Raw genomic sequence first — 10,866 nt, forward strand, 5'->3', positions numbered from 1 at the left:
GACGTATATACTTCGGTTGTTTGGGATCGATTTGGTCATGCCAGGTTCAGTAGCGGACTTATTATTTTGTTGGCACCATTGGCTTGGGAAGCATAGTTCCGATATTTGGAATTTGGTTCCAGGATGTTTAATTTGGACTATTTGGATTGAACGGAATTGGCGTTCTTTTGAGGATAAGGGGAAAACTGTGGTTCAATTATTAGATTTATGCCATCGGACCCTCTTTGATTGGTCTCAGTGTTGGGGTCTCTTTGATTGTTTTACCCTAATGGAATTCCTTTCGTCTATTGGTATTTCTTAGTGGTTGCTTTTGTCTTTTTGTTCACTACCGTGAACTCTTTGTATTCTCATGTTTTTCCCTTATTAATAAAATTTCCTTCTTACTTATCAAAAAAAAAAAAATTTTGGTTGGTTTGGAAAAATTCTTGAGATTTACAATTATGTAGAACATCTGACTTCCCATGAAATTTTGGAATTGAGGCTTGGTTGTTGTTATCTCAATTCCCATGAAATATGAGAATTAGGAAATGTCAATTCTTGCATATTAAATAACATAAATGTTAAATCTTAATAATTTTAACTCTTGTGAGATTAAACTCTTAAGTATTTAAATGTCTTAAGATTTGAAATTCTTATTAACCGGATAGGATCTGTGTACTTGAACCGAATTTGTTAATGTGGGTGTGTAGAGTTCTTAGAGTGCCTAACTAATCCCCCTTAGAGGTGGCCCCAAGGTGTTGTCTAGGAGACTTGAACCGAAGACCTCATGGATAATATTAGGCTTGAAAAACTGTCGGACCAACCCCTTGGGGTTGCCTCTATACTTCAACTATTAATGTATCAATTTGGAGAGTTTTAAGGGAGGTCAAAAGGAACCATTGCCAGGAAGAAGGATTGTATTGCATCTATATCCAAAATGTTCTCAGCTCATGTGCATATATGCGATGTATCTTTCCCACACGTCTTTGAGATTGTTGAGATTGCATATTTATTATTTTGTATCAATATCTTCATAATGTGAAAGATACTTACATTGTTTTGAAACCCGGACCTTTCAAAGAATTGGAAAAGGGAGAGGCTCAAGGTCATTGAGATCGGATTGAGGTTCAACCAAGGTCAAATGGTGACAAAATAAAAATTATTAATTCAATTTATATAATAAATATTATCTTTGATTTTCTTGATTCTTGTAATTTTTGTATCTAACCCCTGTACACTCCCTATGTCCCTTTTTTATATTAATAAATCTTATTACTTATCAAAGTACCTTTGGGCTAATTAATCAGGTTTTTACTGATCAAAGCTTGTCTTCCTTTAGACTTTGTTTGAACGGGCAAAATGCTTCAGGCTTCTATCAACTCTTGATTGATTAGCCCAAAGGTACCATTATGGAAATATAATTGCACTTTTGGCCTTACCAATAAATTATATCCCAAGACTCTAATATAATATCATTTGACCCTTTCATGAAATATCCATAATGAATAAAATCATAATAAACTGTCACTTTGTAAATCACTATTTTATTTTTTGAGTCCTCAATTTAATCTTTTAGTTATTCATATATTTTATGAAATCTAATTTCATTAAATGTAAACTTTAGTAACTCCTTACTAAAGTGGTCAAGTTTAGTATCTTGAATAACCATTTCGCATTAAACTTATCTCAAGGGAATATTCTGTCTCTATAGAAAGAGATTATGGATTCCATCGTGAAAATATGTGTTCCCTCAACACTTCGTGCGGTTACCACCCTACATACTGAGGTTTTGACTATTATATTAGATCTCACTCCTGATATATTAAAGCAATCTATATTTCATAATCAGTTCACAATCTTGAGAGAGGATTAATAGTCTATGAAAATAGAAGTCGTGAGATTTATTATAGAGGATCAAGTGAACACTGGTTCTTGTGTAGGGTGCTTGGTTTGAGTCAACACATTCATTTTATCCAGAATTTTCCAAAAAACTAGATGGAGCTCCGGCCTTTGGTTAACTTGATTGAACCGGCCGATCCGGTCCAGTTATGAAAACTATGGATACTAAGTACTAAAATTCTCAACAAAATATTTTTCTTTTCTGAAAAAAATAAAAATAAAAATAAAAATATTGGGCTGGACTGGTAGATATAAATGTGATGTATCTTTTTGACTAATCTTGTCTTAGTTCTCCTGAATATTTATGTTTGAATTGGGGATAAAAAATGAATCATACATGAGATCTGAATGAGGGAGATGGCTTTGAAATTTGAATTGAGTGAAATGACACAGGATCATTGGAACATTCCAATTTTCATTGGGAATAAGGCATATGGGTGTGGAAATTGTGTTGAGCTGAGTAACTAAGATGTATCTGGCAAAATTATTTTAAGGTTGAGAGCATGGTAAGATTGATCAACTGGACTTCCATTGAGGCTGGAAATTTTCTTTTGTGTTCCCTATATTGATCATTTCTTTCCTTTCTCAAGTAGGGCATTGTTTATGGTACAGTGAAGCATGACTTATAAATATGCAACATGCTGATTAAAATATGGTTTGATATATATATATATATATATATATATGTATATATTTCTGTAGGACAAATTAGGGAATTTGTCTACGTGTTTTCGTGGTGGGTTTTTAGGTTTAGGAAAGGAGAATACTTAGAGAGTAATTAGGGCTGTCCAGTTCTGTTTGAATAGTAGACATGAACAGTAACTATAGAAAGAAAGAAGAAAAGAAGAAGAGAGAAGGTGAAAAAACCCAACAAAAGTTAATGTGCCTATTGCTCAAAACACTCAATTTTATCATTCGACCCATTCTATCACCTTTGAAATCATTGAGCACGATATATATAAAGAATCTTTACTTATACTAATAGTAAAAGGATTCCTACCAGTATTAGGACTACAAGTTTGATTGGTAAAATAAAACCTAATAAATACTTTAACTTGGACCCAAAGAAAAATAAACCTAAGATACTAGAATACCTTCGAATATCCTAGACTCAAGTAAATTACCAAAGTACCCTTAATTTGTAGGAATTGCAGAAATTACAGATTTTCACCTGAATATAAAATTGACCATAACTAGTAAAACCAAACCCAAATTTAAAAATTGTTTTAACCCTAAAAGACTCATACTTAGACCATTAAAATGACACGACTTTCACTTCAATTGGACTTCACACGAGGACCCAATAAAATAAATCTTGAATAGGCGAATTTTGCAAGTAATAGCAAATTTTAGCATATTAATCTTCCATGACTTCATCAATGATGATGTGGTATGGCCCTTTGGACCTACCCTTGACCTTACCCATTAGAACTGTGTATGAGGTAATTTAGGGGAACTAGTTGGGATTTGAACCTAAGATGTCTAGATCTACAACTCATCCTAAGCCTTCCACTACTAGGCTGCACCTTGATGAGTGCACATACATGTATATAGCCATTTTTAATTCTTTAGTGGTAAAAGTGGCAAGCCTTTTACTTCTTACATCACCCATTACATACTTGCTATGTTCCTCACGGTAAAATTTATTATTATTTTAAAATCAAAGGGTGGTTTTCCTCTGTATAAGGTACTTTTTAAAACTCTAGGGTAATAGTGAAAATCTGGACACTGATTATTCTCTCAGCTCCCCTTGTCCCAAGATCTATGGATTAGGGCAATCTGAGCTGTACATTCATTTGCACCTGGCATTAATACCTCACTCCATGAATGAATATTATCAAATTGACACGTCTATTTGGAAAGTTGAATCCATACTTTAGCACATAGAGGGAAATAAAATGAATTGCTTTTTCTTTGTATCACACCAGATATTTGGTACTTTTAGTGGCAATCTTTTTCCAGACAAGTCTATTGGGAAGTTGAATCTATACTTTAGTACCTAGAGGGAAATAAAATGAATTGCTTTTTCTTTGTATCACACTAGATAATGGGTTCTTTTTGGCGATCTGTTGCCAAACTTGCATCAGTGATTGGTTGTAAGGAATCTGGTATATTGAAAAACATGACTGGAATAGAGTTTACAATCACGATTTAGAAAGGAATAGAAACAGGAGAAAAAGCATTAGGTATGAGCATACATGTTAGCTCTCTTTTCTTTTATTTTCCCTGTAAATTATATAGTTAATGACTTTTCTTTCCTCATTGCAGTCTAGGCAAAAAGCGCTCGCAGACCTGCAGCAAATGCAAACTGTGCATGTAAGCTAAACTACTTACCATCAGTTTGTTGGCTAGAAATGCTGTTGTGGTTGATCTGTTGGGATTTCAATTAATATGGATGGGTTTAATATTGCACTAAAATAACTTTTGTGTATGAAGCTTCTTTTCACTTTTTATTTAACTTGAAACCTTCCTAGAAGATAGCGTGTCTCACCTAACATCTGTGTGAAGATGTGATACTAATCATATGTTCTGATGTCCATGTCTTGGCAACTAATCATTGTAGGTTAGCTCTGAAATTCACAAATTCACATGTTAGCTCTCTCTCTCTCTCTCTCTCTCTCTCTCTCTCTCAAGGGGAAAAAAAAAAAAAAAACCCTTTCTCAATTCTTAAAATACTCCTACATCCATTTATGATTTATTTACAATATTGAGCAAGTCCTGAACCCTGTGAATCTGCATGGTTGTGAAGCTTTCCCTTTCGTATGGGATTGCAGGAGAGGGTGGGTATTAGGGATTATAATATCTATTTGCATTCCTTTAATTTTTTTGAACAGAACTATAATTACATGAGATGATCGATCTTTGCTTTTGTTACTTATGTAAAGTGTCGGGAGGGTTAACAGAAGTTTTCCTTCAGTAAATCTTAGCTTCTCTATGTCATCAAGAGTGCTTATATCCGTGTATTTTTGTAGCTTGAGAAACTAAGTGACATACAGTGCCAACCTGAGTCACAGTTAAAGTTCATAACAGAGGCCTGGCTACAGGTAAATCTTTAGTTCTTGCATTTCATGATAGAAGTTATATTTCTTTTTCTCACCAAAATATGCTGTGTATGCAGATAGTTGAATGTCGGCGAGTTCTGAAATGGACATATGCCTATGGATATTACTTATCTGAGCATGAACATGCTAAGAGACAGTTCTTTGAGTACTTGCAAGGTATGTATTTTCGTCCAGCTGGAAGCTGACATTGTATCTCATCTTGCTTTGTTCCATTACGATCTATTTGTCATGCAGGTGAAGCCGAGTCTGGGTTGGAGCGACTTCATCAATGTGCAGAGAAGGAGCTACAAGTTTACCTCAATGCAGAGGGCCCATCGAAGGATTTCAATGAGTTCCGCACAAAACTTGCTGGATTGACCAGGTTTCTTATCTGGATAATTGGGCTGGACCAAGAGTTAACTTAATTCAGGATTATTTAGAATTTGAGAGTATTAGAACCATTTTTCTTATATAATTTAAGAACTTAGTAGGGTTATTAGTGGTGTTAGATAAGCTCTCACACTTTTTATTTTGTTTACGAAAATCAACTTTGATTATGCCGCCTTGCCTTGCGGTAAAGCCACATCAGTGTTGTATTTTTGGGCCTAGTTTCTAAACTCGTCCTCTCATGCTAATTTGCTTTCATGTTGAAGGCCAACCTTCTGAAAAGAATTTAGAAGTCGTTAATTAATTAGAAGCTTCATTTCTTTATATTTTTTTACCTGTTCTTTATTGTTTAAGACGACTTATAGTGGGGCTTCTCTGTTACTCATTGTCTTGTATTTTAATGGCAACAGTGTGACTCGAAACTACTTTGAGAATTTAGTCCGCGCTTTAGAGAATGGACTATCAGATGTGGACTCTCATGGTGCCTGCAGCAGGACAACTAGCTCAAAAAGCTTGGGAGGTGGGAGTAGTAAGGGGAGAGGTGGTAGGGGCAAGGGTACAACATCCAAATCAAGTAGCTCCAGTAGAAATATTGACGACTCAAGCCATTGGTCCTGTGAACATTGCACATTTGCAAATTTCAAGTCGGCCACCATCTGCCAGATGTGCCACCAACGCCGGTGAACCTTATGTCCTTTGCAAATTGAAGCACCTGGATGCGGAGATTTTGGTTCTGTTTCTTGGGCCGGCTGGCTGTGATGGTGAACTGACCAGGTAGAATGTGATGGAGAGAGTTTTCCATCAATCCCTCATCTCCAAAATTATGAACACGAGGAGAGCATAATGGAAATAGGGGCGGGATGGGAGTAGAAGTAATTGTACTCTGTATGTCTTGTGTTATTGGATTGAGCTGTATATAGTTCATGATGTTTATTTGTTGTTTTTGCCTAACTTATATTGGGGCCGCATCAGGATCCCTGAAAATGCATTTATCTGTAATTTTAGTTGTAGCAGGCTGGAAGCCTCTCCACTTCTGTTGTAAGAATGAACTAGTTGGGGACAATAAGCTGCATTGGCCCCAGTATGAATAGAATAAAAATATAATGTACTATTTCTCTACACTGTCAGATCCCCATTGAGTTCATCCCCATATTATACCTCTTTCCCCCTCAGGTGGTGCCGTTTACCCTCCTGAGTCCTGGTAGCAATACATCGGTGATGGTCTTGCAAGGCTCACTTGGATTTTGCTTTTGAGATGGATTGCCATTGTATTTTTCAATTCTTTTTCATTATTCTTATATGCCCCAGAAAGATTTGGAAGAATTTACAATACAATATGCCTGGAGAACTAACATATTGAATATGTAATGAAACAAGAACAGAAAGATTTCTATAAGGAAAACTATGCAAGAAATACCATGAGTCGGTTTCAATAGCCTATATATCTCTCCATTTTTTTTATTTGCGATTTCTTAAAATTTCAGTTCTCACGACCCAATTATTTTATTTTTTCAATTCTCATGTGTTTTTATTGTATTTTTTCTAAATCTCTTCTTCCCTCTTTGGAAAGTTTGTTTTCTATTTGAATTTAAATACTTTCAATTTAAAAATATATTATATGTTTTATATTTAAACTTAAATACTCTCAATTATATTCCATTACTTTTTCCTTTCTTTATTTTGTCTTCTTTTTCTTCTTTTTATTTTTTATTTTATATATATATTTTTTTAGAGGGAAGTATGTTGGGTTACTTTAGAGAAGAAAAAAAAAAAAAAATCTCCTATCAAAATCACAGTTTTCTCAAATCTCAAACTTATCACTCTTTGATAACAGTTTTTTTTTTTTTTTTATATTTCAATTTAAAAAAAAAAAATCCCAAAATATTATCCAACTCCCATTTTTTTTTTTTTATTAGTGTTTTCCATTCATCTCACTTTTTAGATTACGATACGACCAAAAAAAAATAGCCTTAAGAGTTGTCATTTAACGAGGTCGTCTCATTTTTTTTTTTTTTTTTCAATCCTGTTGCCATTGTTAGTGCAAAATGGGCAAGTTGTTTGAAACTCTTGACCCTCTTGGCATGGAATGATGTTTCAGCAAAATCACGAATTCAGCAAAAACTAATATACTAATTAAAAAGGCTAAAAGAAGAAGAAGAGAAAGTAACAAAAAAAAATGTACCTACCAAAAATCATTATGAACAAACCATGGAATCGTTATCTTCTTTGTGAGAGAGCACCAATTTACTGTGTGCAGGTGGAATTATTTTCAAAATTGAATAGTATTAAAAGAAAAAAATGTCTTTTTTCCTCTTCATTTATATCAAATCTTATCATTCTTGCTAATCTCATTTCTTTAATTATTAAGCCGTAGTCCTTAGGAATTAACGAGTTGGCCTTAATTATCCATCTCTACAAATTAGTTGTATTGGGCCCTTATCCCAACTCATTCTCAATGGGTTGGGCAAGTTTTAAAATCCGCCCCCTACAATTAGCGCCGTCTATGGGATAAGGCACCTTGAATCTTTGCTTGCAATTTTTAGTGATTGAAGAATGGCAAATTTAGAAAGAAGAACTATAGCCCAGAGTGAGGACATGAGTTCATGGGGTCCAAGCGTAGAGAAAATTTTGTAAACATGGAGCCTAGGAGGGACCGAGCGAGAGCCAACTCCCCTAATATAAGGGCTTCACCTGTTCGTTTTGATCATACTAGTTGAAGCCATTTTGTTTCAAGGCCCACACTGAGGGACCAAGAAATGTATGATCTCAGAGTCCTGGTTTGCCAGCTTCGACAACAACTTCGTCAGAGGATGCATACAAAAACCCGACATAAAGTTCAAATTCTAGCTCATGAGATGAGCGAAGTCATAGGAGAACCAGAAGCCCATGAGGCAACGTTCACAAAGAGCCCTCCCATTCTATTAAGGGAGAAAGACACCCTCATAAGAGGAACAAAACACCTCCCTTAGGGAATATGGGGGGGCGATGCCATAAGTAGGGCCCTGCACCAAATATCTTGGTCACCATTTTTTGGTTACCTTGTGGACGCAGAGCTTCCCTATCGGTTTACTCAACCAGCCTTGACTATTTATAACAGTAAAACAGACCCGGTGGAGCATGTAAGCCATTTTAACCAAATGATGACCATTCATTCTAGAAATGAGGCCCTTATGTGCAGGGTTTTCCCATCAAGTCTCAGCCCTACAGCCCTGAGATGGTTCAATGGACTTGAGGAAGGATCTATAAGATCATATGACGAATTGATAAGGGCGTTCGATGCTAGATTCATCACGTGTAGTAGAGTCTCTAAACCTCTGGACTCCTTGCTCTCCATGGCCATGAGGGAGGGAGAGTCCCGAGAGATGTACTTAGATTGATATTGGGAGCTCTTTAATGAGATATATGGGGATTTCGAAGACGTAGTGATCCACACCTTTAAAGTGGGGCTTCCCATGAACTCTGATCTAAGGATGTCTCTCACTATGAAGCGTGTACAAGTTATGCATCAGTTGATGGATAGGATAGAGAAGTACAAAAGGGTGGAAGACGACCAAGTCCAGGGCAAATGAAAGGCCTTAATCTTCGCACCCGAGTGGAGAGATCCTCAATCTGATTGTTTCGGCCCTAGCAGGGCGAGGGAATTTTTCAGCCAAGCACCCCAACGAAATGTGCAGGCAGTAAACTTTGTATTTTAAGAGCTTGCATACTGAGTGCTGGAGAAGATAAAAAACGAGCCTTACTTCAAATGGCCGAACAAGATGGGTGGGGATCCCACCAAAAGAAATTAGAGTCTATACTGCCAATATCACCAAGACTAAGGCTACATGACCAAGGACTATAGGATTCTGTGAGATTTTTTGGATTAGGCGGTCAAAGCAAACAAGTTGAAGCAGTTTATGCATCAACCATTCAGACGAAGGGAGAAATCAAGCTTTGGACCTCAAAGGGACACGTCTCTCCACCCACATTTGGGAACCATCAACGTTATTTTTGCAGCTCCAAGAAGAGGAGTTGGCCCCTTGTCATAGATCGTGACCATCTCCCCACAAGTTGTGACTAAGGAAAATCATTGGGAGACTAAACAAAGAAGGAGTGAGGAGGAAACAATCTTGGGTTTCTCTGAGGTTGATAAGATAGGAACTTTCTAGCCCTATAATGACACTCTTGTGGTCACACTCCAAATTGGGGAATTCAATGTGTAAAGAGTTATGGTAGATCAGGGAAGTGGGACTGAAATTATGTACCCCGATTTATAAAAATGGCTAAGTTTGAAGCCCGAGGATCCCATTCAGTATGATTCCCCATTGGTCGGGTATGATGGAAAGACGATAATCCCTAGGGGGATGATTAGGTTGCATGCCTAGACGGGGAACGAGGTGGTAGAAGTTGACTTCATTGTCGTGGAAGCATATTCCCTTTATATAGCTATCTTGGCAAGACCTTGGCTCCACGCCATGGGTGGTGTTTCCTCCACCCTACATGTAAAGATGAAGTACCCAACGGAGGGGCATGTAGGGGAGCTTTTGGGATGCTAAAGTGTGGTAAGACAGTGTATGGTTGTAGCCATAAGGCATTAGACGCAATAGGTCAACCATCTCAACCCAAACCCCACACCATAGCAGTCAATGATTGGTGAGCTTGGGGCTCTGAATGACGTAAATGCAGCCAATATTCAGTGTGAAGAGCTCAAGAGGGTAGTCATCGGGTTAGACGAGGATAAGTATTTCCAAGTGGGGACATGATTCCCACTAGCCGAGAAGACTGAACTGATGGCTTTCCTAAGAAGTGACTTAGATGTGTTTGCGTGGAGCATATACAAAGCCCCAAGGGTCGATCCAGATTTTATATGCCATCACCTCATTGTAAACCCTACAATAGTGTCGAGGAAGCAACAACCTCGGGTTGAACATGTTGTTGACGCGGTGAAAGAAGAGGTCAATAATTTGAAAAAGGCAAGGGATATCAAAGAGGTCTTTTACCCTAAGTGGTTGGCCAACACTGTTGTTGTCAAGAAGATTACGGGCAAATGGAGGGTTTGTGTGGATTTCACTAACCTTACTCAAGCCTGCCCTAAAGATCCTTTCCCAGTCCCAAGGATTGATCAACTTGTCGGTGTAACCTTTGTTCATCCTTGGATGTGCTTCTTAGATGCTTTCCAAGGCTATCACCAGATCCCATTGGCATTGCCCAACCAAGAAAAGACTACTTTCCTCACACCAACCGGGAACTATCACTACCGAGTAATGCCCTTCAGTTTGAAGAATGCTGGGTACACTTACCAAAGAATGGTAACTAGGATGTCTGAAACTCAATTGGGGAAAAATGTGGACGCCTACATAGACGAGATGGTAGTAAAGAGCAAAGAAGTATTTGAGCACTTGGCAATCCCAGATGAAGTCTTCTTAGTTTTGAGAAAGTTTAAGTCGTGTTTGAACTCTTCTAAGTGTTCCTTCGGGGTAGGGTCAGGGAAATTCTTAGGTTATATGATCACCCACTGAGGAATAGAAGTCAACCCCGATTAGATCAAGGCAATCCACAATCTACACCCACCCCAGAACCC

General features: G+C 37.3%; 1 protein-coding gene across 1 annotated transcript in view; it reads left to right on the top strand.

The window, feature by feature from the left end:
• LOC126690835 (probable E3 ubiquitin-protein ligase ARI8) overlaps positions 1-6,427 on the top strand; it is a 36,738-nt gene extending 30,311 nt beyond the window's left edge. Inside the window, exons 11-15 of the mRNA XM_050385962.1 lie at positions 4,147-4,194; positions 4,851-4,922; positions 4,997-5,096; positions 5,175-5,301; positions 5,717-6,427. Of these exons, the coding sequence (XP_050241919.1) occupies positions 4,147-4,194; positions 4,851-4,922; positions 4,997-5,096; positions 5,175-5,301; positions 5,717-5,990 (621 nt within the window). The 3' untranslated portion in view covers positions 5,991-6,427. The remainder of the gene's footprint in view (positions 1-4,146; positions 4,195-4,850; positions 4,923-4,996; positions 5,097-5,174; positions 5,302-5,716) is intronic.
• Positions 6,428-10,866: the final 4,439 nt, after the last annotated feature.

The sequence above is a fragment of the Quercus robur genome, chromosome 1 (genome assembly GCF_932294415.1).
Source record: "Quercus robur chromosome 1, dhQueRobu3.1, whole genome shotgun sequence".
Taxonomy (NCBI): Eukaryota; Viridiplantae; Streptophyta; class Magnoliopsida; order Fagales; family Fagaceae; genus Quercus; species Quercus robur.